The sequence below is a fragment of the Tympanuchus pallidicinctus genome, unplaced genomic scaffold (assembly GCF_026119805.1).
Source record: "Tympanuchus pallidicinctus isolate F22 unplaced genomic scaffold, pur_lepc_1.0 scaffold3, whole genome shotgun sequence".
In the NCBI taxonomy this organism is placed as follows: Eukaryota; Metazoa; Chordata; class Aves; order Galliformes; family Phasianidae; genus Tympanuchus; species Tympanuchus pallidicinctus.
The window spans coordinates 22,765,685-22,792,211 of record NW_026294747.1 but is presented as its reverse complement, the minus strand read 5'-3'; the positions used below and the strand labels follow the sequence as shown (position 1 = coordinate 22,792,211).

The following is a 26,527-nucleotide window of genomic DNA, read 5'->3' as shown; positions in this document are numbered from 1 at the left end:
GGCGGCAGAGAGGCGGGGCGGGACGGGGCGAGAGGGGCCGCCCTCGACGGGGCCCCGCGGCCGTGGCTGCGCGTTCCCTCTCGCGGCGGGATGCTGGGGCTGCGACCGCGCGCCTTCGTCCGCATCCCGGCATCAGAAATGCGCCCCGCGCCTCACGCTTCGCACAGCTAAGCCGCGCCGGCCAGCGCTTAACGCCTCCCCCAGCCTGTCTGGAAGGAAGAAATGCCCATCTCTTCCTGCCCCTCCAGGTATGTACCAATACCGCTGCAATCCCAGCGCCTGCCGACACCGCAGCGTTCAGAGGAACCGCTGGGCCCCGAGGTGGGCACGGCTGCAGACCGGCATTAAGCAGGAATTTATACCTGCAAACTAGAAAGAAATCTCCGTGTGCCTCTCCGCTTATGAACTCAGACATGGTCCCAAAGGGAGGTTTAATGTGTGAAATGCTGTTCAAAAATCAATTGTAAGTGGTTTGGGTTACAAAGTGGCATAGAACTGTTGCTTTGTAAAATAGTGCGAGGCTTACAGATTTATCATAGTTATCACCACAGTTTTCCACGTTTCTCCACCAACCTCACATTACAGCCATTGTCCTCCAAATTAGGAGGAAGGGGTGTTTATGAGAGTCACAACAGCAATGATTCAGCAGTTAATGACACCTACAAGGAGATGAAGAGAAGTTCTGAATGCTCCCTGAAACGAATAGTTTCTTCTCGTCTCACATCCCATAGTCTTGACCGACTTAAGAGGAGGAAGCATGCTGGTCTCTGCATCTTCTCAGAGGAACAGCAAGAAGCCTTCCTGCTGCCACAATGCTAGCTAAAATGAGTGAGCAGCAGCTCCTGACGAATACGGCAGGCTTCAGAGTCCATTGACTCCATTTGCTCATACTCCTCCTCCGCCGGCTCCATGTGCCCCGCTGCAGGGGCAGACCACACGTCCAGCCCGTGCTGCAGGGAGATGTTGTGAAGCACGCAGCAGGCCAGAATGATGTGACTGGATTTCTCGGGGGAGTACTGCAGGGTGCCTTTGGAGCCATCCAGGCAGCGGAATCGTGATCGGATGGTTCTGAATGTCCGCTCGATGATGTTGTGTGTGGCAGAGTGCGCCATGTTGTAGCGGTATTCTGCAGGTGTCTCAGGGATGTGCAGGGGGGTCATCAGCCAGGTGCGGAGAAAGAAGGAGCTGTCACCTATTGGCAGGGAAAGGAAGGGGCACAAGTTACAGACCTACAGCTCACCGTCAGTTTCTGATCTTTGCCCTGGGTTTTCTTGTAGTGTAGATACAGAATAACATATTTCTCTGGCTAAATTAGAAAATGTGAAGCACTGAAAACTCCGGTTTACAAATGTGACAAGTAACAAAATAAAGATATTCTGGTTTACAAAGGGAAACCTTGGAAGAACGTGACATAGCTGTAGGAGAATCTCTTTAACACGTAATACAATGAAAGTATAACTGGACTAGGACCATAGATTTGGTGGTGGATAAAAAATTGGCTGAATGGTCATAGCCAGAGGGCTGTTGTTAATGTGTCTATGTCCAGTCACAAGTGGTGTCCCCCCACATCTTGGGACCGCTCTTCAACATCTTTATCAATCACATAGACAGTAGGATTAACTGAACCTACAGCAAGTTTGCTGATGACACCAAGCTGAGTGGTGCCATTGGCACAACAGGAGGAAGGGACGCTATTCAAAGGGACCAGGACAGGCTTGAAAAGTGGGCACATGAGAACCTAATGAGGTTTAACATGGCTAAGTGCAAGGTGTTGCACTTGGGCCGTGGCAATTCCAGATATGTGTACAGGCTGGGAGAAGAGCTCACTGAGAGCAGCCCTGCCGAGAAGGACCTGGGGGTTCATGATGGACAAAAAGCTGGATGTGAACCAGCTGTGTGCTCTTGTAGCCCAGAGAGCCAACTGTATCCTGGCCTGCATCAACAAAGGGGTGGCCAGCAGGGAGAAGGAGGTGACTGTCCCCCTCTACTGCTCTTGTGAGGCCCCATCTGGAGCACTGAATCCAAGCCTGGGGCCTTCAGCACAGGAAAGGATGCAGAGCTGTTGAAGTGGGTCCAGAAGAAGGCCATGAAAATGATCAGAGGGCTGGAGCACCTTTCCTATGGAGAAAGGCTGAGGGAGCTGGGCTTGTTTAGCTTGGAGAAGATTCCAGGGAGACCTCCAGTGCTTGAAAGGATCTTTTTAAGGAGGGAAAGAGACTTTTTACATGGTCTGACTGATAAGACAAGGAGGAATGGCTTTAAAACTAAAAGAGGGGAGATTTAGGTTAGATGTTAGGAAGAAATGTTTTATTCAGAGGGTGGGGAGGTGCTGGAACAGGCTGTCCAGAGAAGTTGTGAATACCCCATTCCTGGAGGCATTCAAGGTCAGGTGGGATGGGGCCCTGGGCAGCTTCATGTGGTGGGTGGCAACACTGCCCATGTAGGGGGTTGGAACTGAATCAGCTTTAAGTTTCTCTCCAATCTAAACCGTTCTATGTTTCTATGAATTTAAAATTGCATAATTCTGCTTAGGTAGGTATTGGATACTGAAATACGAATGAATGAAATGAATATACAATAATCAGAGTAAATAAAACAGGTTGGAAGTTACTGTTATTGATTTCCAAGATAGTCCGAACTGAATCTCAAGCCTCAAGGAATTTACAAGAAGGCAATCAGAAGCTTACTCCCAGTTCCAAGAGGCTCTGTACTCCATGAGGAGGCAAAAGAAAGCAATGACGAAGAACTGACTTACCCAACAGCCAGCCATCCTTGTGCAGCTCGGTTTCAAACTGGCTGTTAAGGGCTGCCTGCTGCAGCACGGTGCAGTCGGACATGCTGCCTGGCCAGTGCGTCTCAGCGCTTAGCAGGGCCCCCCTGGCATCGCACACCATCAGGCAGTTGAGGGAGTGGAGGCCCTTCCGGTTCACGTAGGACAGGTCCTCGGCGTTGGGTGCTTTGATCGCCACGTGGGTGCAATCCACCACGCCCAGCACACCCGGCATGCCCGCCAGCGCATAGAAGTCGTCCTTCAGGCTCCGCACCGCTGCTTCGTCCTCTGGAAAGTGAATGAACCGGGGAGCTCTTTCCACCAGCGCCTCAGTGACGTTGGCAACACAGCGGCTCATGGAGGCTTGGCTGATGCCAATAGCATCCCCCATGCGCGTCTGGAAGGAGCCAGAGGTGTAGAAGCCCAAGGCGGCCAGCACCTGGGTCTCGGGGCTGATGGCTCGGGAGCGCTGCGTAGGGCGGGACAGGCTGGCTCCCAGCAGGTCCACCAGGTAGCAGATGAACTGCCGGGGGAAGCCGTATGTGGACACCAGATATTCATCCGTGACGTCCTCCAGCTTGAAGCGGTCCAGCGTGCGTTGCCCGCGGCCGTACAGCAGGAGGTCGCAGTCCAGCACCGCGATGGGTACGGCCATGCCGGCGGGCCGAGGGCTCCAGGGGGCCGCGTCACTCCGCCCGTCTCAGCGCCTGCACCTGCATGAGGCAAACGGGAAGGAGGCTCAGCGCAGCTTTTAAGGACCAGCCTTGCGGACTCCGTTCCCATTTTCCTTTTATTCGGGTTACGCGGAGACGAAATAAAGATTCCCGGCTTTCTAGAAGCCCCGGGAACCCCCAGAAGAACCCAGTCCTTACCGGCCTGGGGCGGCTCTCGGCCGCCGGGAAGCCCGAGGCGGCGCAGGGCCCGGCCCACAGGCGCCGCCGCCCCCCGGAGCTGAGGAGCGGATCCCGCCCGGCAGATTCGCCGCGCCGCGGCCTCCCGCGATCGGGGCGGCGCGCCGCCCGCCGCACCCGGCCGCGCCTCCCGCCTCCCGCGGGGCCGGGCCGCCGAGGGCCGCGTGTGGAAAGTGCGGCGGCGGACGCTCAGGCGCCTCCTCCCTCCCTTCCTTCGTCCGCCCGTCCCTCCCTCTCTCCGCCCGCAGCGGATGAAAACAAACAGCGGCCGCGATGGTGACGACGGCGGCGCTGCGCGGGCCGCGGCTGTGAGGCGGGGCAGCCCGAGCGCCGGGACCGAGTGGGAGGCGGCCGCGGGGCGCTGAGAGGACGCCGAGCGCGGCGGGGGAGCGGGGCCCCGCGGTGCGGGCAGCCGGGCCTGGGCGCGGGATGAGCCACCCCGCCGCCAGCACTGCCGCCCCCGCGCAGGTACCGGCCCGGGGCGGAGGGGCGGGGGGCAGGGGGCCGTCGCGCTGCGGCTTCGGGGATCGCGGCGGCGGCGGGCCGGGCCCGGCCGGGCCTGGCTGTGCGTGCGGCCTGCAGCTGCCCTGGAGCACCGAGGAGAGCGGCCTGCGGGCGGCCCGGCTCCCTCCGCCCGCTGCGCCCTCAACGCTGCCCGTTTCCCGTGCGGTGTGAGGATGTTTCGGGGCGGGGGGGGCTCACGAGCGGCCGCATCCTTCGTCCCTCTCTGAATACGGACTGCTGCCCCGCTGAGCTGCGGTTGGCCACGCAAACGAAGTATCTGGGGCAAATCCAGATGTTTGCAGGAGTGACGTGAGGTGGTGAAACCGACCTGTTTGCGGAGAGGGATGAGGCATTGCGCTCAGGATAAGACGTTGCAGTCAGCCGGAAGTCCGGGAGGATCAGGCAGGGTCCCCTGGATTTCTTTGGGGTTACATCAGCACAACTTTCCCGACACCAACCGTGTGTGCACATCGAGCTGAGACGTGACGATGGTGCTGTGGTTCGGGACATGCAGCTGCACACTGTGTTCCAGCCCATGCACTTTGGCCTGACTCGCAGTGCCAGGATAGAAGTTTGTGCTGACACATCTGTACAGCTCAGGGAAGTACAGAATGTAACTGCCGGTCAACAGGAATTACTCTGTTTCGTTTCTAAGCAGGCGGAGCTGGCAGGGCTGGCTTTAGTAAGGCACTTCCTAAACTGGGAAGTCGTTTATCAGTTACAAAGTTCTGATAAGCAGGAAAAAAATGAGTCTTTAATAGTCAAAACTTAACCATACGGTGAACTACAGAGCCTTTGATTTCGTCAGAATGTTTGTATCATATGAATCAATTTTCCTCCTAGAATCTGCTTGTCTATGTTTTTTTTTAACTCCTAGACTTTCAGGAATGAGTGTGGCACACCTTAAGTTAGCACTGTTCCCTTCTCCCTCTCTGCCTTCTCACTAGGTTTTCAGCAAACCTGCTATGAGGGGGAAATGGAGATTAACTTTCAGTCTGTGTAGAGCCTGACTCACAGGCCTGGCCTTGGAGCTGATGTCTCCATCGTGAGCTTTTTATAGTTGCTTATTAATGCGCTGAAAATACCTGCTTGCACTGGCACTTCTTGATCATTGAAGGAGATCTTCTAGGAAAGTTCCCTTGGCAGCCAACCCTATTTATCAGACAATCTATTAAAATCTTCCAAAACTTTCATGGTCATTTTACCTGAAAGATTCAACAAGAATTCTCTGGAGCTTCACACAGGACACACTCAGATGTTGGATTTGGGTCCTGTGTTTACAAAATAGTTCTGAAAAAAACAGTGGGAGTAGGGAACCCAGTGCAGGGGCATGGTCAGACAATGGGAAAATGAGAACTGGACTGAGAGCAGCCCACTTTAGAAACGGTCAGAGCTCTTGGTCAGGGCCCCATGCTCTTTTCAATGTCAGTGTGGCACTGTGGGACAGAAACACTTGAACAACTATTTAGCCTGGATAAATAAAGGAAAGCATTATGAGTTGAAGTTGTAGCAGCCATAATGCAAAGTGAAATCTCAGTGGAGAGGCGTAATGGAAGCAGCCTGTATATGCTTTTCCCAGCATTAATGCCCACTGTGTGTCAGGTGTTTCGGCTCCTTTCTCATTTGTGTGTCAAACACTCGTACGCACTGAATTCCCAGGCACAAAGCTGTACGGTAATGCAGGTGCTCACAAGCTGTGCACCTGTTCCATGGCACGGCTACAAGTGCCTGCATGCAGCAGGCTGCTGGCAGTGGGCACAGCATGCTGGGAGCTGTCCTCAGGGCTGAAGGGGATGGCTCTTGCAGGCTGTTGCATCATGCAGATGAGGTGCCATCACCTCATGTTCACGTGCCTTTCTCCTTGCTGAAGGAGACTGCAACTGCCAGTGGAGTGTGTAAGGCACAATGTTTAGATATCTGACTGCTGGGTAGAGCTCGTATTTTTCACTGCCTCACAGCATTGTAAGAAAGAATGAGGCTTTAGCTAAAAAAGCCCCGTGTAGCATTTGTCCTTTGAATGTTTTTCTTGGACTTTTCTGTTTAGAGGAAAGTAGAGACAAAGGAATGAATAAATAGGGCATGGAAGTGGAGGCTGCAGAAAGGCAGCAAGAAAGCCAAAAGCTGTGTGGCTGTGATGTTTGGTTTACCTGCGAGCATCCTGTGTACAAGGTTCAAGCAGCACAGTTTCTGTTTGGTTAAGAAATTCTTTGGTTGAGGAGGAATCAGTCATCCGTGCATTTTTGAGTGAGACCAAAGGTCAGCTCCTTCTGCTTGTTATTCCATGTAAAATTCGATCACGTTCCCCCAGTGTGGAGCATTGCTTGAATGACTGGCACTTAGCAAGGACCCTGCTGGCATCACAACCTACAGGACTGAAGAGTTGGATGAGTTTGGTCAAAACAAGTTTGACAAGTTTCCTTCACATTCAGGTCAGGCCTTAGCAGCTAACCTGAGGCAACCAAGGCATTTTTGTAAACGAAATGTTTGCTGTGGTTCTAGTTCTGATTCTTCCAAGAGTGATCCCAAAGGTGAGCGCTGTCCTAAGCCCCAGCACGTCACACATAACCATCAGAGGATCCCTGCAAAAACGAGGGGGTGCTGTCTGCCCAATGCCAGGTCTTGGGTGTGCCAGGGGCTGAGTTCCAAGGTGATCATTGTCCCTGAAATTACAGCTCCCTGACATGAAATCCTGCCCAATGCTTGCTACTGTGCATTAGGCTCTAGTGAGTCAGCTGTTACGGCATTGGGAGCTTGAGGTGAGGGTATGAGCCTCCAAATGTTTTGTGGATGTTATAGAAAGCTTGGGATCTTGCAAAAGGAATCGTGATTCAGGTGGAGCAGGGCACAACTGTAAAGCTCTCATCTTCTGAACCCTGCATCTGAGGTGTGTCTCTGAGGGCTGCTTTTCTCCCCTCTGGAGTTATTTGGGTACAACGCTGTTAGAACTGATTCATTACAGTGCACAGAGAACTGTGCTGATGCTTTGTTTCCTTTCTTAACAGACCAGAGAGCCAAACATCTTTCATTAGTTTTCTAATATCTTGCAAGTCAATATCCAGATTTTTTTTCCAGTCCCATGAAGAAACCATAGGTGCTATATTTGACAGCTCTTCTGCGCCATAAGGATAGAGCACTTCCTTGCAGCTTTCTCCAAGGGTTATAAATAAATCCTCTCTCTCTTCTCTTCTCATTAAAAGCTAATCTGTTTGCTCTTGGATGTTAATTTCAGTATTCCCTTTGCCGAGAAAAAGATGCACTTTTTAATGCAGTGTTTTGTTGGCCATGTGATCCAAGTTTTGCTGTGGGTCTTGGTTCCTCCTCCCTTACAGAGCTTTGCTCAGTTAAGACAAAAGAATAACTGCAGCTCACTCTTTTTTTCTTTTGTAATGGGAAGGGTTTATACAAAAAACTTAATTTTTCTACATTAGAGTGGTGCATCATGAAACATCTCCAAGAACCAGCTCCCTTTTGCATCCCTCCTGTGACTGAGAAACATGCAGTCTCTGGCTGGTGGATGTTAAACACAGGAAATGATCTGAGGAGGTTAAAATACCCAAAGGATAATCTGATAGTGCATCTACAGCTTGCGTTGTTAGATTTCACATCAAACCATGACTTATAATTAAAGCAGTAGAGTACAGGAGGTGCAGGATGAATGTAGCTCTGGAACTTTCCACCAGTGTAAGTGCCCAGCCTTCTTAGAGTCATTCAGAAAGCAGCACTCTAGAAGATGCTCTGGAAGTTGCGGTACTCTTATGTAGCAGCATGACTTAAAAGAGACATTTACTTCTGTTGATCGGGCTGTTCTGAACAGAAGCTGTGGATGTGCAGAGTCATTAATGATTGTCTGATGTTCTGTGGATGTCTGGGATGACTGACCCCCCTCAGGGCTGCAGTTCTGCCCCTGAGTGAAGGTTGAGCACTGAGTGCTCCTGCTTGCTGAGAACTGCAGCACTGCTGTGAGGGGCTGCACGCTCCACTCATGTGATGTCTGACGAGCTGCTTCGGGGTGATTAACCATCTCAGAACAAAACCAGCAGCAGGAGTTAAGAATGAATTAATACTTTGAAGGCTTATGAGTAAAAAGCATTGGTTAAAACTGCTCATTAAGGCAGTCCTCCCCATGGTCTGTAAGTGATTATTAACCTACATGTGAAGAAACTGAAAAAAAAATTATCGTTTCTCCCAGACCATGTGATGTGATGTGGCAGAAATCTGATTAGTAACTTGGCCTGCCAGCTTCAGGCACTGTGCAAGCTCCATAGTGCTGCTAAAACCTTTCCTAGTCCTTTGACAAGCAAGCCAGTATAACTGAGGGAGGTTGGGTATTTGTCATCAGAAGCTTTTGAGAGAAGCACAAGTAGAATTGTGGTTCTTCCATTGGCAAAAATACCTTTTTTCAGTTGGTTGTAGGTGCATTTGCAGCCGTACAGATTTACTGCCACATTTACCCAGGAAAACAGTTTGCCCTGGCTTTGTCCTGTGCAGTTAACTGAGAATATATTATATCTGAAGCCCTACTGCTGTGTCTAATGGATGGCTTGGTACAGATCCCAGTGTGCTGTTGGAGTGTTTTGGTTTGTTTTTTTTTTAAATTAAGCTAGCAAAATTAGAGAAATTGTACTCTAATTGTGACCTCCCTTTGTTAGTTCTTTCTCAGTACCTTTTGCATCGACCAGACATGAGATTAAACATCACTTGTGCCCCTCAAAGCTCTTGTTAGGATTTTGATGGACCGAGGCTTTTGGTGCTTATTATTTCTCTTGAGGTGGCTTCTAATGGCAAAGTATTTTGAAATCTTAAAATCCAAACAGAAAGCTGAAGGAAGACTTCATTCTTATGCCTGCACTGTATTTCAGATTGCCATATGCAATGGACACTGATCTCAGTTCGCAGGACAGGAAGGACCTGGACAAGTTCATCAAATTTTTTGCTCTGAAGGTAATTTTTTCTCCTGCATGTAAATTTTTCTTTTTCTCTTATTTAAGGAAAAAGCCATAGGATCAGTTTGAGATATATCACACCTCTGTCAATGCTGGGCTCCCATCAACACACTTAAGCATCCCACATTTAGGTGGTAACTTCTGCTGGGCTCTAAACTTCCTTTTCAGCCTATCTACATTTTTATATTGCATTCAAAACCAGTAATACCAGAATGTTCTTTTGAACTATGCTGATATATAACTATAAGATTTGGCCTTCCTTGGTACCCATATTTGACTTGCTTGGCCTTGCTAGATGATTGTAGGTAATCTGACAGTGGATTTTTAATATACTAGAAATGTACAGATTGACTTTTGTAAGTGTCCAGGTTCAGGAAGTGGTTATGCATTTTGATTCAGTAGTACAGAAAACTGTACAACTCTTGATCAGAAAACTGAGTTAGTCATTTCATGTTATTACAAAGAAAGTTTAGCTTAAAACCATTTTCTATCTGACATATCTATCTGACCTGTTATATATAATGATTTGATTATACCTGAAAATCAGCATCGGAAACTGCTTTCCTGCATTCTGGCGATCCCTTTTATTTTTCACTTGGAATTTGTCTGTTAGCTTCTGAGCTGAGGGCTCTGCTGATCTCCTGAGCCCAGTGTGAATCGTGTCCTTTCTGTTTCAGACGGTACAAGTAATTGTCCAGGCCCGACTCGGAGAGAAGATCTGTACCCGATCGTCGTCCTCCCCAACAGGCTCCGACTGGGTAAAGCCATGTTTTGTAAAGCAGCTCCATAAACTCTCTTGTTTGTTGTTTATTTTTGGCATTGAGAACACAAAAAGGTTCTTAGAGCGTTGTGCAGCCCGTAATAACTATTTGTATAATAGCTCCTAGGTTTGATTATGTTGACTGGCCTTTTTTTTCTTGTTGACACACAGCACGTCACTCAGGACTTTTGAAGGGCTGATTAGAGGAGAGAGAAACGATACCTCTCAGCAGCTCCTGCCAGCTCACTGAGGCACTTTGCCAAGATTTGCTGGAGAAGGGGTGATGAGTTCCTTTCTGTCACAAGCTTGCAACTCTGCAATTCAAGTCTGTATAGTAATGGGCTGTATTAAAACTGGAGAGACTCAAGGCCCCACTCTGTGGGTGAACATATGAAGCAAGTGAGAGAGAGGGAACACGATTTTGATGGCAGGATAAAGAACATTTGAATTAGCAGTCAATGACATGTTTGCAAATATAAAAAGCCTCAGCCAATCTGGGAATTCACTATTTCATAAGTACTTCAATGAACACAGCCCTAATACATTACATGTGAGCCCATGAATCTGTTGCAGTGTACTAGTAGGCAGTTTTCAAAGAAATGCAAGAAGTGAACCTTCTCTTTCATTCTGCAGTTCAATTTAGCCATCAAAGATATACCAGAGGTTACTCATGAAGCAAAGAAAGCCTTGGCAGGACAGCTGCCTGCTGTTGGACGGTCTATGTGCGTGGAGATTTCTCTTAAAACCTCAGAGGTGAGGACATAGTTAAAACAGATGCTGATTTTTTTATTATTATTACTTTTTACTTTAATCCCAGCCCACTTTGCAGAGTTCGTACTCTTTAGCTCAAGAAAATGCAAAAGCATCTTCAAATATTAGGAAAGAAGTTAGAAGTTAGGCAGTGTGCTAATGAAATGTATTGATTGCCAGAAACAATTTACTGCAAATCTTGGGGCCAAACACATAGATGATGAAACAGCAAAACTTAATTTCTTAAACCATGAGGTGTTTGAAGAAGATATTCCCTCAGGTGATCAAGTTTTGTAGGGAGGTGCAACACATTTTTTTCTATGGTTGCACTGTAAGAAAGGGGGAAAGAGGAGAAACATATTTACTGAGAAGAGTGGTTAGTGCTGACTGTTAATGAGATGTTTGTTAATGAAAAGGTTTGTGTACTGAAATGAGTTTTTGTTTGCCATCTTTCTCTGGTCCAGGGGGATTCCATGGAGCTAGAAATTTGGTGTCTAGAAATGAATGAGAAGTAAGTGCATTCTTCACACCACCTTTTTGTTTGTCATTTGTTTGTTTTGGCTGATGAAACTGAGCAGTACTCAGTCCATGTTGATGAATGAGCACATAATTGGCTGCATGGCTTGCAACACTTTACAGGGGTTTTCTCTTTATCTAGTGCAGCTGTTAAGCTGTTTAATATTAGTGTCAAGAAAAGCAAACAGTATATTTGTTCCTTTTTAATTCTTTCATTGCATTCGTATACCCCCCCACCCGAAGAGCTCATCTACTCAGTAACTCTAAAAGTGTTAAATATTGTAAAGATGTTACTGCCAAGTACAGAGCTGCATGGCATTTTTCAGCAAGTACTCTACAACAGGTGACTAAACTGAAGCAGGGCTCTCAGCTGAACACTGGGATTTTATTTTGTCATTTTGGCAATAAAAGTGATGTAAAACAATTCACCCAGACTCATTTTGATTAAAAATTTACTTTCTTGTTAGGAACAGATGACTAATTTTCTCATTTGCATTCTGTAGGTGTGACAAAGAAATCAAAGTCTCATACACAGTATACAACAGACTGTCTCTACTACTGAAGTCTTTGCTTGCTATAACCAGGGTAACTCCAGCCTACAGACTCTCAAGGAAGCAAGGCCATGAATATGTGATATTGTACAGGTAAAGTAGAAAGTGAAATTCCGCATCCGGAATAGAATAAGCAGCAACTCTAGAACTGCATAGGGCAGCTGTAAATGTGGTAAAAAGACATTAGTTACAATAAATTCAAATGATATGGATCTGTCTACGACTGAAAGGTGATAGAGACCTTTGGACTGTGCATTTATTACCTTATAAACTCATTCTGAGCTGTTGAATGCTTAAAGAAATATTCTTTGTTAGACTTGGCTACCTTTTTCTCTTCCTTTTTATGTGGCATGTCTTCCTCTGAAATAGCTAGAAGGTTGATGTGGCCATTCCAGCCACTATGTATGTTTGTGTTTTTTTTTCCCCAAAAAGGAAATGTGCTTCCAACTGTTCAGCTCATAAAATGAAACAGGGAACGTGGATAGGTACAGCATTATGTCCCCACTGGTCCTAATAGCTTTTCTTTTCTTCTTTTCCCCTCAGGATATATTTTGGTGAAGTGCAACTGAGCGGCCTGGGAGAAGGTATGGTTAGGCAATACACAGAAACTAGAGCAGAACTACTTTCTGTACTGGTGAGCTATCTGTTAACATTTCTGAGTGCCACGAACAGAAGAAAACCTGAGGTTTATGCAGTATTTGTATGTGGCGCAGTGAAGAGTCGAGTCATAAGGTGACAGGTGTAATGTGGTGCTTTGGCAAAATCTAGAGTGATTTGCCAGTCTGACCCAGAATTGAAATAAGAATATGGAGGTAAATTTATAAGGAGCAGGACCAGTAGAGGAGACAGTGATCTGCTCCGGCTCAAGAAGTACTTCAGAATAGTATTTCAAACCCAGGTAAGAAGTAACATCTGGAGTTTGTAGATAAAGCATCCCACCAAGACAACGTAGTGCTACTTTGTTGCAGACTCTGTGTGCATATTTGGAGTTCAGATTGCAAGGGATAATGGAAGCACTATAGAAATAAGACCACAGAGTGAAACATAATGAAAATAAATAATCAGCTTCTATGTACTCAGTAGAACTGATAATAATTTTTTAACTTTATAGGTTTTCAAACAGTTCGTGTTGGGACAGTAGGAACCCCAGTGGGCACCATCACTTTGTCTTGTGCCTACAGAATCAACCTTGCTTTCATGTCAACCAGGTGAGAAAATGAGATAATGCCAGAAACTTTCACAGTAATGTACTAATGAACCCTTCACACTGTGAGCCCCTATATCTTTCCCTTCTGCTTATCCTTTCTTGCTGAAATTCTCCTTAATGGAGAATATTCTCTAATGCTTAAGTCTTGCAGCAAATGGAGTATTTGGGTTGCCCTGAGTCAGATGCTGGAACTCCAAATTGCTAATGCATGCTTGGAATTGCAGAGCTGCATTGTAAAGATACTCTGGTCCCACTAGCAGACACTAGGGCTCTCTCAGGATACCGTGAACTGGGATATAGTAAAAGAGTAAAAGCAGCCTTACAATAACGCCATTGCTTGTTGCCTTGCAGGCAGTTTGAGAGGACCCCTCCTATCATGGGGATTATCATTGATCACTTTGTGGACCGCCCCTATCCCAGCTCTTCGCCCATGCATCCCTGCAATTACAGGTGAGGAAACACTGAGAGAAGTCATGGGCCATGGTGAAGGCATCGTTATGCCCAAACACAGAGCCTTTTCCACTGACTGCACGGGAAGGGCGACTGGAGGATTAGGGTCTATCATGCTTATTTAGTCAAGCGTATAAGGAAAGGCAACATTTCTCTTCGTGCCTAGAGTACTGAGTGCAGCAAGCCCTGGGATATTGCCAAATTCTTTACAGGAGCGTTTGGACACAAAAGAGGTTAAATCTTGACTGTGAGTTTGAAAGAGTAGCACTTAATCTTGCTGCTGAACTATCCAGAGGCATGCAGCTCCAGACTATCCAATGGAGAAAGATTAGAGGTGAATTTCTCTTTGTAGATGTGAGGTTTGTCATCTCTGAAGTTCATGTGAGGGCACTCAAACTGGGACCAGTGGTATTGTTTGACAATGCTTCTGTAAACACCAAAGCTAGTAGCATTGGCTGGTGTAAGAAAATCTTTCTTTGGTATAATAAATAAACAAATAAAAATCATAGAGAGAAGTTTCTATCTGGGGGTAGAAGAGAAGCCCTTATGATAATCCTGGGCAAAATAACATTTCTGTGCCCTCTTTTCCTCAGTTCTGCCGAGTAGATTACGAGAGCCCTTCAAAATTCTCTTTTCAGCTCCACCCAAATACTCTCAGCCTCCTTGCAGCATTTGTCCCAGCGTGTTTTGCTATTTGTTTGTTATGTAGAATATTTCCAGTCTGGATGTTTTTATTTTCTTGCTGCTTTAGAGCTGGTGAGGACAATGGTGCAGTATACCCCTCAGTAGAAGATTCCCAAGAAGTGTGTACTACATCATTCTCCACCTCTCCTCCATCTCAGGTAGGAGAAAACAAGCTCTTTGTATTCCTAGGTAGAACCATCACTGACAGCATAGTGCATGTACTTCTACATCAAGTATTATGCAAACATGCAACCTCCTGACAGTAATTAAAATGTGTAAGCTTCTTATTCAGATGGTTGTACTCTGGGTAAAACTTCATTAGATACTGATTTCAACAAGACGGTGGAGGATTAGAAAGAATGAATTACTGAAAGAACAGAGATACACTGGAAGACGACAGCAGCGTAATACATACATGCATGTACTGATACTGCAAAAAGAGGAGTTCAAGAGATCAATGTCAGGCAGCATAAATAGAGGTAACAGGCTGACACTGAGAAAGAAATACTGAATTATCAGGAAAATGTTTATGGCATAGTCATATTTTCAGGCTGCAGAATGGAAAAGCAGGAAAAAGACAAAAGCCTTATTAGTTGGACCATCTGGAACTAGTTGGAGGAGCAGAAGTAAGTACCAGCAAAAAAATGGGTCATTGTATTGAACTAGGGAATTAATTTAATTCTCTGTACTTCTACCTACCCGTGCCACTGTTATTTAAGTTTCAGTTTTAAAATATACATAAAACAAATGCTTTGTGAACCTTGCAGAACAGCAACTCAGGTTTCTCCCTTTTCTACTGTCCATACGTGTCTGACTCCACAGTGCTGTACTTTGAAGGACTGGGCATTTGTTGTTCACCTATAGCTTTAAATATTCAGGAATGTTCTTTGCTGTTCAAGCAGATGGCTCTACTGCATTTTAAAGACAATCTAAAGACTCTGTAAATCTCTTCCTCTGAAGTAAAACACAGAAAAAAGTATAATTGGAATGCCACTCCAAACTGAAAGAATATGCTGTAGGACTTTCTTCTCCTTCAGAGGAATTAGTATGCTTGGTTTAGTAGAACGTGTTCTACTGAATGGCTGAGCCAGAAACAAGCTTTTCTTACAAAGCATTTTTTCACCACCTGGCTTTTGAGTGACAGGGCATTAGGCAACATTGAACTGATCAGCAGGCACCCACGGTAAGTCTGACAGAATAAAGATTTTCCTGTTCTGAGATTCAGGATGTGTGTTTGTGGCTGAGTTGTATTCTGCCTGTTCACAAAGCAGGTTAAATGCAGTAGGGTTCATGAGGAAATTTCCACTGTCTTGCTTGTGACAGTATTAAATAACAGCATGAATGTTTGTAAGTACAGTGAAGCTGGCATTTCCCCAGGGAACGTGAAGTTTTATTGTCACTGAAGGGAAAAAGTGTTATGAAACCAGATGAACCTTGAGGATTCACGTCAATCGTGAGCCTACATTCTTACCTTTTACATGGCTCATAGCTTCTGCTTGCTCATTTATAAACAACTGCCAGTCTTCTTTACAGTTAAACAGTTAAAATTGACTGTTTGACAGATTGGTTTCTTTCTCCATCTTCTTGCTTACAAATTAACACTTAGGAGAACACAAGAAACTGTGGTGTAGACAGCGTATAGACAGGCTGTCCAAAGCTCTGCCTGCCTTCCAACTAGAAATGAGGCCTCGTCTGTGTGATACAAGGCACTGAGTGTTAATTTTTCCCTGTCAGCTTGTATAGCACATCTGTTGTGTGTTTCTGAAGTATCCCAAATGTGGAGTAAAATTTGGCCTCAGGCAGCTTTCATAAAACCATGCTCGTAAGAGAATAGCTGGTATAAGGTATGTGAGTGAACCAGAGTTGGGTTACATTTTTGCATTAGCACTCTCTAAGACAGCATTTAGTTCTGGTGTCAGTTCTGGTGAAGGAGCTCTCTCTTCCCATCAGTGTATTTGAATCTCCCCTTAGTCTGGTCCCTCCTTAGTCTAAGGCTGCAGCACAGACATGCAGAGATACAATCTGCTGCCCTTCTAAATGCTGGAAGACTAGGAGCGTGTTCAGACAGGTGGAAAGTCATTAAATTCAGTGTTATTTCTACATTCTAAAAGTAAAAGTGTTTTTCCCTGTTTTTTGGTAACTACTTGGCCTTGACATTGCTGATAGGCTGGTAACAGTTCTATTAGCTGTGGGACACTATCTGGCAGCATTCACTGGAATCTTAAATATTACCTGTGTAGAATAGTTTCCTGAGACCAGAAAGCAGTCAATTCTTTATAAAATGAACATGTTTCTGGCAACACTGAAATATTCTGCTCTATGTGTAAGCATGGCTGCTGCAGCCAAACATTCCTCGCTAGCATTCAGTTCATCCAACTCTTTATAGTTCTTCTCTGAAGTCCTTTTCTCTCTTTCTCTCTCCCCTTCTCTCATTCTTTCTTTTCTTTGTTTCCTCTGTGCGTCTGTGTTTGTGCACAGTGTGTTTTTACTGTCACAAAGGCACATTTTCAGACCCCTCCTCCTGTGGTGACGGACACCTTGAAGGTCCCAGTGATGGGGCTGGCCTTTTCACATCAAGTGAGTTTTCAATAGAACGTGTTATACGTGGCCAGAAAGTACTGGCACGACTGAACAAATACAGGAAAGTACACATTTGACAAAACAGAATGTTTGTTGTGCATGGGAAAGGCTGGTCAACCCAAAATGGGGCAGGTATGTTATTTGAAAATGTAACAGTTTGCAAAACCAGTGTGCTCTAGATATAAAATCCACCTGCAGTCTTTGTGCTGAACAGCAGATCTGCATAAAGCAGCCTGTAAAACTCAGAGGATACAGGAGAAAGAGGAACTTTGAGTAGGGTTTTAAAAGGACTTCACTGGAGTGAATTTAAACAAGAAAAAAAGGCACAGCATAATTTTCAGGCTGTCAGGTCGAGAAGGAGCTAGCATTTCCCACCTCTGAGGTAGGAATCCTCCCTACAGCAATAACACTAAGGATGCAGTGAAGACACAGCCTGTTGCTGGCTAAGAAGGGCTGTATGTAGTCTGACAGAGAGAGCAAAGGGACAGAGGAAACAAAAGTCATAAAGGCAAATTGATTTTCTATTCTTAAAGAGGAACTATCTAATTTAATAGAAATGCAAATAAATTTTGATCCCATTGATGCTGGAGGCCCTCCCAAGTTCAGTGAATGTTATCTACCTTTGTTAGGAACCACATCTTCTTGGGTGTTTATCTTGTATGGATTTCAATGAGACTCAGCTGCTTAAATGCCTCTGCAGCTGAAGGTCTGCCAAAGACAGGACAAACACACTTGAATAAACAGCAGCTGCAAGGATTAATTGTTAGTCAGAGACACAGGAGGCAAGGGCACAGCACTGAATTTTTTCTCTTAACAGTCAGTAGCCCTAGAACTTGCACAGTCATTAATTAGAACTTTTCCTGGATTAGAACAGAGATGCTGTTAATTTGAAAGAGAAAAAATAAATTCACTTCCACCTGTCTTCCAGGTTTCAAGTAACACCTTATAAAGACCTGAGTTTACTCTTCTTTGTTTACACCTTATAGGTCTGTCTAAAGTCATGTTCCTCATGTTTGTGCAAGTGTCTCACAACAATGGGCAGAGAAGTACCTTATAGGAAAGAACATTTAGGTACCACTTCAGTATCTGAGCAACACTGCCTAGAATTCCTTCAGGAATTCCTACAGGAAGATGAGTGTAAAATCTCCAAAGCAACATGAGTTCTTCAAAAGGAGTCAAGTTGCCTGGACATTTCTAGAACAAAAATAATAATATTGTACCTGCTTTTCTTCAAAAAGAGATTGCTCTGTTCAGCTTAATTAGCCTCATATGAATAAAAGTACTGCTCACCATTCAGTTTCCTGCAAATTACATCAGCGTTGGCACTGCTAGGGTATCACATGTAGAGCTCCGAGAAGTGTTCCTCTTGAGGCCAAGACAGCCAAAGCAGGAGAAAGTTATTTAATATGGTTAGATTTCTACTTAGGGAAATCTAAGTGTATAAGGAACTTCTGCAGAGTTTCACTGCTTGCAACACTTCATTCCTAGAGCAATCTCAGAAGAGTTAGCTTGCCAGTTCTCTCTTCATCTAGCACATTTATGGGGCATTGTATTCTTTGGCAGAAGCTAACTGATACAAAACACTGAAATGTTAGCTTTGTAAGTATGCAAAACAAGTCTGTTGAGCAGAGCTTCCCTGTGCCTGGATGTCAGAGATCAGCCATACCTCTCACAGCCGCCTCCATGTGTAGGAAACCAGTCATGACAAAGCCCAAGTTTAGTCCCCTACAATATTAACTTTTTAAAATAATAACTTCCATGAGGGACTAATGAAAATCTAGCATTCTTCTGCCAGCCTGAAATACTGTGCTGTGCCTCTGACTTCTCCTGTTCCTTCTTCAGTGACTGATGGTTATTCAGACTGGGACATTCCCCTTCCCTTCCTCTCCTCTCCCCTTGCCCCCCGTTTTTTTTTTTTTTCTCTTCTTTCTTAGCTTTCCAGCTCTCGTCTTTCCTATCAGCCTGCTGCCCTGGGAGTTGGATCAGCTGACATGGGGTATCCTGTACTCTTTGCTGGTGGCTTGAATGCTGCACACCCTCACCAGGTACTTGTAGAGGGTAGAAGAACAAGCATAGCTGGTATTGCAACCCTCTTGTGTCACCTCTACACTTAAGGGAGGCCTTGAAACTAGAGCATGCATTAGTTTCTTGTCTGTCAGGAACAAAAAGAATCTAGGCTAAGTACAAGGAAAGCACAACTTGCACAGAAGCTAAGAATTGGCTCCTCAGCATCTTTGACTGTGCTGGGGTAGGGTAGGGGTCATGTAGAGAAATGGCTAAAAGATGTCAAACCTGCTTGTAAAACCAAATCCAACCTATTTGCCTGCACTGATGTGCCACTGATTTCATGCCTCAGCTGTGTTACAGAGCTGCTGCCATTGTAGCTCTGCGAGCACAGCTCTGTAACCTAGATGCAGGAAATGCTGACAGACCACATTGGTGTATTTGCGTCCATTTATCAGAAAAAATAAGTTCTGTTCTGTTGCGTAGGGCAGTTCTTCTGTGTAGTGCAGCCCTGAAGTGGAGTGGAGTAGGAAGGGAACAAGAAAGAGCTTGTACTCAGATGGTCACCTGCTGCCGCATGGGTGTGAGAGCCCAGGCATACACCAGAAACCATGACTTAGTCCCAATACAAGGGAATCTGCTCTGTACTGCGCTGTGTTGCCGACCTACTTTGGAACTGTCTAACTTAATCATTCCTTTCCATCTCAGTTGATCTGTCCAGGCAAAGAGGGGGGAGTTCCCCCAGTTCCTAGCCAGCCAGCACATGGCACTCAAGCTGACCAAGAGAGGACATGCACCCCACTAGATGGAGCGCACTACTCAGCAGCTACTCCTTCTAGTAGGTAGGTTGGTTTTTGATGACCCTCCACTAGTGCTAACCCATTTGGAGCCATGTTAAGATAAAACTGTTTTCCCTTTTTTAGCTATTGGTTTTTAGCATAACTGTTGTTTTTCCTCCCCCTGAAACAGCAGGCAGTTTTATCTGACTGGGGCTTTCCTAGCACTTTCCTGAGTATGTTATGGAAATAGTCCTCTTACCAGAAGACTCAGCCTTTTTCTTTGGCTATTTTAAAGTTCCAAATACCTGTGATAGGAAAGCAAACAGGCTAGTGAAATAACTAAAAGCCATTTAGTGAACTAATAATCCTGACTCTGGCTGTTGTGATGCATTAGACTGCTACCTCTGTAGCCAGAGTGAATGATAGTATTCTGCTTCTTGACCTCGCCTCCTGAAGATCCTTGTGATGTTTGTTTTACTGAAAAAATAACGGTGATGAGCAGAACAGCTCTGAACACTCACATTCTAGAGTAAAGTCCCCCTCCAAAAAAAAACCAAAAAACAAAAACTGTCTCAGTCAGCAGCACCTTTTTGTTCAACTAACTAGTTTTGTTCCAGCTTTAAGCAAAAATCTGATTCCACAAGCATCCCGCTCCCCTTTTCTGCTTATGACTGAGAAGAAAGGTGTGGTACAAGGAAAACGATTTCTGTTTTTCTCCTTTTTAATATTGGGAGTAAACCCAGAAAAATGAAGGAGCCTTTCAGAGCATATTGTTTGCCTGTATTGGTTATGCAGTGAGTCACTAGTTTGTCTTCCTTTCCCAGCGAGGACACGGAAACAGTATCAAACAGCAGTGAAGGGAAGTGTGGCTCCCCACATGACCTTTTGGAGACCATCTTTATCCGGAAGGTGGGAGCTTTTGTCAACAAACCTATTAACCAGGTAACTAGCAGACAGCTTTTTCACAAGCATACGCTGCCTCTCCTGCCTGTTCACACAAGGAGGAAACAAAGCACCCCGATGTCAGGGCAGTTCAGGAGACTGAGGGTACATATTTCTGCCTGCAGCATTTGCCTGCAGTTTTGTCAGGCATACTTTTCATAAAATCCTTTTGGGATGTGACAGCTGCTGAATTTGTCCCACTTTGCCAACACCCAGTCTGGGTATGGAAGACTTCATTCTCCCCAATGATCCCACAAAGCTGGCAGCAAAGCCTCCTTTCCTTGAAAGGATGTGCAGTAGGCCAGTTCATCACAAGTAAGCAAGCATTAAGGAAGTTCAGCTAGGGCAGCTTAGAGATACATCCAGTTGCTACAGCTGCTTTAACTATGTTTTTAAGCCCTCTCCTAGGCCCTTTGGATGGGCAAAGGGGGTTTGTTTGAATGTGTAGCAGTGTGTTACCTCTTGCCTGTCTCATATAAGGTGCTGTATATGGAGTGTGTGTCTGTATTCAATCAACTGAGTACAACCTATTTTATATCTTTTTAAATGAGGTTGTCAGCATCATGCCAAACTGATGATGTGATCTTGGGCAATTTTTAGTAGACCTGACAGAGACTTTCAGTAGCCTTTGCTGTGCTGGGTAAGCAGAGTCTCTTAGTGAAATTCTGTTTGCTGAATCTCCTCAGGTGACCATGGCCAACTTAGACATTCCTTTTGCTATGTTTGCTCCCAAGAATGTTGAGCTGGAAGATAACGACCCCATGGTAAGCCCCTCCCCAAGGAATAATCTGTGCCTTCTCAGCATCCCTCATGCAATATCCATGCTATTCCCTTGCTTGAGTACACTTTAGTGTTTATTTTGAGGAAAGAACTAGCTGCTTGAAACCCAGGAACTGGGGTCTCCTGTGTTGAGCCTTGGGCTCTCCTGGTATGCAAACAACACGTGTGTTGTAGCATGTGCTTATCATCCAGCCTCCTAACTGCCCACACAGAATAAAAACATGCAGACAAATGAGTTCATAAATAACATCACTACTCACCATCTTCAATTTCTTGGGCAGGTCAATCCTCCTGATTCCCCAGAAACTGAATCTCCTCTACAAGGCAGCTTACACTCAGAGGGCTCCAGTGGCAGCAGCGCAGGGAACACCCATGATGACTTTGTTATGATTGATTTTGTAAGTGCCCTGATCAGCATTCTCACGTAACACCTACATCTTGGGTGGGCTTTGGGTACTGGTACAATAGCAAATGACATAAAAGCTGTTTTCGTGGGAGGGAAAAGACCCACGATTCAGACTTCCAGCAATCCCCAGACCACAGAAGGCACTGATACCAGCAGCTACCAATTAAGTAATCCAGTTCCTACCAACACCTGGGCTGTTTGTTTTCTCTAATGCTTAAAGAAACCAGATTCCACAAAAATGCTCCTTTCTAAGTGGCAACCACAAATCTTGGCCTCTCTTGGCCAAGCTTTAGCTGGAGCTGTTCAGTTATTTAATCTGCGCTATTACAACAGCAGTTGTAATACCAAGATATTTACTGGTAGCAAGTAGTGACTTTATCTGAGATTATGACAAAAGGGAAGCAAAGATCTCTGAATGAGAACTGACAGTGGTTTTTCTGATTCTAGAAACCAGCATTTTCTAAAGATGACATTCTTCCAATGGACCTGGGGACGTTTTACCGTGAGTTTCAGAACCCCCCTCAACTCAGCAGCCTCTCCATTGACATAGGAGCTCAGTCCATGGCAGAGGATTTGGTATGGAACCATATAGCTTCTTTTTGTGGGAATCATACATTATAATTCTCTTCCTGTTTCTAGTTTAAAAGAATCTGACTAAGGGGGGGTCCCTCACTAATAGGTTTCAGACCAATGCAGATTTGTTTATAGCACACCTGAGCCTCTGAAACTTTTTTGTTTATCTTCAAACTGAAAGCTGCTACCATGTGCTTTCTGTAGTTGTCATTCAAATCACAAAACTATTCCCTCAAAACTGATCCCGCTTCTGGTCTGTTAGGCTTAGTGACAAACGAGGCCTGATCTTGCATTCTGCATACAAGTAAAATCCTGGTGGATCTGCACAAGGCCAGGCCCCAGCGCACTTATTCTTCTGCAGAACACACACTCTGCTCAGAGTTCCTTTCTCAGGGTCCCTTGTTAGATCCTGTCAGAGGACTCTTGGTTTTGTGCATGTGGGAAGGGGAGCTCAGAGTGGTGGAGAGGGGTTGGGTTGCTTAGAAAAAGAATTTTTGCCTTACGAGGACGCTTTAAATGCAGTCTCTATCCGTTGTGAATGAGACCTGATCTGCACCTTTCTTTGCCCCTCCAGGACTCACTACCAGAGAAGCTGGCAGTCCATGAGAAAAATGTCAAAGAGTTTGATGCCTTTGTAGAAACCTTGCAGTGAAGCGATTTTCCAGTTTTGCTGCAGCAGTTCTTCTCCTCGGACCATCCTGGAGAATGATGTCAACAAATATCTGTCACCCCTGCTCCACCTTTTGTCTTGCTTTGACTATTTCCTTCCATCAAGTGAGCTTTCTTTGACTGCTCTTTCAACAGCAGGTACAGCTCATCTGCTGGTTTTCCTCAGCTGCTCCACTGCACAGTTCTGGACTGCTTTTCCTGTTCGCATTCAGTCTGGAATTTATGACCAGTAGGTACACAGGAAGTCAAACTCCAACGTATGAAACTCATTTTCTCTTCAGTCTGTTCTGCGTGGAGGGGCTCTGTGAAAAATTGCCATCTTCTTCCTCCAAAGATCCTATGGCGTGAGTTCCCTCAACACAGCTTCTTGCTGACAGACATTTTTTTCCCACAGTCTTTGATCCTGTTAGAGCACAGAAAGCTTTGGGTCATTTCTAAGGTCTGAGTTCAGCAGATCAGCAGCTCTGTGTCCAGGACAACCGTTCCACAGAATGGGCCATTTTAGCCTGACTTCAGTGTGAGTGCCTGGAGCACAGGGAGAGGCATCAGCTTTGGGACCTGTGTAATACAAGCTACCTTTGTTTTTCTGCTTCTAAGGAACTGAGTCTCTACACAGTCGTTGTGTGACACCTTTTGTAAAGACTCGCTGATAGGCAGGAGAAAACCACAGAAGTGTTTTTCCACATTTCCTTCCTGAGTGTACTGACACTCAGCTATGTTGAGTTTACCAGTTTTGACTGTGTTGGCAAGCCTGCACGTAGCAGCTGTGATGCTGAGTTCGTAGTCTGCTTTTGAAATGTAACTGTAAATACTAGGAATCCTATTTCTTTAGGGTTATGTAATTAGGAGTCTTAGTCTGAGATACTTTCCTCTAACCCACGCAAACACTCCTGCTTTATGGTGAATAGATGATCTTAAGAATTGAGAAATATTTATTGCTTTTAAAGAAACCTATATTTAAAATATGTTGTTTTCATGTAGTTGTGTGGGTCATTCTGCCTGGATCGCTGCAGACAGCATGTGTGCCACAGAACCCTGTCCAGTGAGTCCCCTTTTGCAAGAAAATATTCAAGATATTTATTTTATAAGACAGACTTGATTATTCTAATATAATACTCTGTTTTGGGGACTGTGTTTCCATTTCATCCAGTCAGGGCCCACTGATAGAAGGAAATGCACACATCAGCGTAGTGGAGTGGCAGGGACTTAAAAGCTGTGTTCTGATAGGTATGGATGAATTTGCAGTGTTCTTCAGCCGTTCAGAAGGCAGCTTCTTTAAAGAAGCACATTTTTGGGAGCTTATGGTACTTTTTAATCAGCTGGCTTTCGATGAGCTGAAATTTTATTTTTATAATGAGCTGGCTATTAGCAGTGTGACTGGCTGGCAGCACTCTGTGGTCGATTAGGCTGTTTGTCTTTTGTCTGATATACGGACAGGAGAGGAAACGGTGACACTAAGCAGAAACTTAGAGAAGGTCGGTCTTCTTGTGGTTTGTTTTCCTCCTCCCACGTATAACTAGAATGAGCAACTGCAAGGCCCCTTACTGTCCCATACACTTTTTTTCCCCTTCTACAAAAGCGTTGTTCCCTCTACGCCAAGGAACCATCTTCACTTCCCTAGAGTGGTTAAGTAACCCGCCTTCAAGGCAGCTTCTTCAACTGTGCCGCATTCTCAACTGAAAGAGATGGTTAGCAGATGACTGGGGAAGCTCATCTCCTCTCTAGAACACTAATTCTGTACCCACCGGTAGAGCAAGGAACCAAGTTCAGAGTAGAGCTTATTGTAAGGTCAGAGCAACGCAGTGCTTGAACTTTACCAGCTTTCTGGTTAAGAGGTGCGCTCCATGGGAGGACAGGTGAGCTCTAAAGCTCCAGCTTATAGCCGTGCTGAAGAAGCACCCACCAGAACATAGCCAGATAACTCACCCAATCCAGCTTTTCTGAATCCTGACACAGACACTGCTTACTACTTGCAAAACAAGATGCACAGACACCTCTAAGAAGTTTCTAAATGGCTCACAGAATGATTTAAGTTACATGGCGTTTAATACTTGTGTGCACACAGCCAGGGCCACCTTGCTTTACAGGTGAAAGGGGTGTTATAAGGGTGCAGAAACTCAAGGACTGAGTGTCACCCAGCTCTCATCTCTGCTCACAGGTTGGTCTCTATTGCCCTTGGGACGTAGCAACCGCCCCTCTGTGAGCTGTCACCTTTTTCTTAGCTTACAGCCAGTGCACAGCTGTATGATCTGAGCTGCCAAGCAGCAGAGATGGGATAAAGTGCTGGTTTGCACTGTATTCAGGGAAGAAGACTAGAATAGGTTGGACTTTATCTAGCCAGCGCTCCTGCTGGCCTCTGGGCACACTGAAAAGCTGTAGATGGAGTTGGCAGAAAGCATGCCCTTCTTGCTGATCCTGCCCAGAAGGTCCTCCAAGCCAAATACTTGTGTTCATGTGTTGCTACAGCTCCCGCATTTTGTAGAGCAGAACTTCAGTGTGGCAGTTCTTTTCTATGGAAGGCTGGAAATTAGCCTATGTAAGCTGCTGGTGTTGAGCTGGATGACCATAGCAATAAAGAGATTCTTTAGGGCTGAGTTATGTGCCTCTTTTCTGGACATTCCTCAGCTTCAACACGTAGTTGCTGCATCTAGGCTCTGAGTTCTCTGACCACTGTGTAAATGCTCAGCTTCAGGAAAGATCTAGCTGCTGCTGTAGCCTACTACAGATTGTACTATGAGGGCTGCTTATTTTAGCAGATGACTGCTCAAGTCTGTGCTAAGGACAGCATGTGTATAGCTGCTGCTTTACAGATATTTTGGGTGAAGGAAAAGGCTCCTAAATTGTATTGTTTTGGAAATAGTCTCCACTGTACTTCAAGTATTCAAAGAATTTCCAATAAAACTTTTATGTAAGCAATGGACAGCAACTCTGCTCCGTTACGCGCTCTCCTCCACATCTGCTGACTGAGGTCCCGACCCCTCAGTCTTTGTCCTCCAGGAAACTGGATGGGCAGAGCTGCCTGCCTCTGCCAGGGGTAGCAGGTGCAGTGCACCACTGTGTTACCACTAGAATAGTCAGCCAGGGCGTGCATAGCATTGCTTAAAGTTAACCCCAGATAATGCCATGCAAGGTGCTGACATCCCTTCAAAGAAGAAACAATAAGATGGTAAAAATGGATGCATAATTATAAGCAGTGCTGATTCAAACTGCAGCATAAGGGGTGTGTGGTTTTTATAAAGGCAGAGGAAGATGCAGGAAAAAAAAATGACAGTATAGTGTAAGTTTCTATGAAGGGAAGTATTCCAGGATAACTCAGTAACAGTCTTATCAGAAACCAGTATCCCGTTGCAACCTTACAGCTACTGAGATGCATACATTATGCATGTGCTTGTATGTGTATTTATCAGCATCACTTTATGCACTAAGGAAAGATGCTGCATGATGTGAGAAGCAGTAATTGCCAGCAAACTCACACAAACCATCCTGGGGGATGTGGGCCTTACTGCAAGGCCCACCAGAATCTTTACTACCACCAAGGCTATGACCAGTCACATATTGTCCATAAGAGAGCCTGCTTTACATACTAAAATATATATATATATATATATCTTCTGAATAGTGTACCTAAACCCATAGGGCAGCATACATGAAAACACACCAAGCAGTAAACACTATTTACACTGTGCTACACTGTCTGTGTGGCTGCACGTAGTATATATGTCCTGCTGGCACCATCAGGGACAGACCC

The 26,527-nt window shown here is 45.4% G+C and overlaps 2 protein-coding genes across 13 annotated transcripts; one reads left to right on the top strand and one right to left on the bottom strand.

Annotated features, from left to right (window-relative positions):
• Window positions 1–224: 224 nt before the first annotated feature.
• ATG13 (autophagy related 13) lies at window positions 225–25,705 on the top strand. 10 transcript variants are annotated; one of them, XM_052694792.1, is made up of 18 exons: window positions 226–248; window positions 9,045–9,126; window positions 9,806–9,886; window positions 10,522–10,641; window positions 11,103–11,149; window positions 11,658–11,798; window positions 12,249–12,289; window positions 12,817–12,913; window positions 13,264–13,362; window positions 14,114–14,204; window positions 16,525–16,623; window positions 18,561–18,671; window positions 19,339–19,472; window positions 20,234–20,318; window positions 21,038–21,115; window positions 21,413–21,529; window positions 21,985–22,113; window positions 22,685–25,705. In XM_052694792.1, the coding sequence occupies exons 2-18, from the start codon at window positions 9,058–9,060 to the stop codon at window positions 22,760–22,762; spliced, it is 1,617 nt and encodes a 538-aa protein (XP_052550752.1). In that variant the 5' UTR covers window positions 226–248; window positions 9,045–9,057; the 3' UTR covers window positions 22,763–25,705. The 10 variants fall into 10 exon arrangements, with proteins under 10 accessions (XP_052550756.1, XP_052550752.1, XP_052550754.1 ...); XM_052694790.1 differs by having other exon boundaries at window positions 227–248; window positions 20,234–20,351; XM_052694791.1 differs by having other exon boundaries at window positions 228–248; window positions 18,588–18,671; window positions 20,234–20,351.
• Window positions 398–4,809, bottom strand: HARBI1 (harbinger transposase derived 1). Of its 3 annotated transcripts, none has more exons than XM_052694810.1 (3): window positions 4,514–4,809; window positions 2,756–3,483; window positions 398–1,192 (listed from the first exon to the last, which is right to left on the bottom strand). In XM_052694810.1, the coding sequence occupies exons 2-3, from the start codon at window positions 3,423–3,425 to the stop codon at window positions 816–818; spliced, it is 1,047 nt and encodes a 348-aa protein (XP_052550770.1). In that variant the 5' UTR covers window positions 3,426–3,483; window positions 4,514–4,809; the 3' UTR covers window positions 398–815. The 3 variants fall into 3 exon arrangements, with proteins under 3 accessions (XP_052550770.1, XP_052550771.1, XP_052550772.1); XM_052694811.1 differs by lacking the exon at window positions 4,514–4,809 and adding an exon at window positions 3,643–3,744; XM_052694812.1 differs by lacking the exon at window positions 4,514–4,809 and having other exon boundaries at window positions 2,756–3,687.
• Window positions 25,706–26,527: the final 822 nt, after the last annotated feature.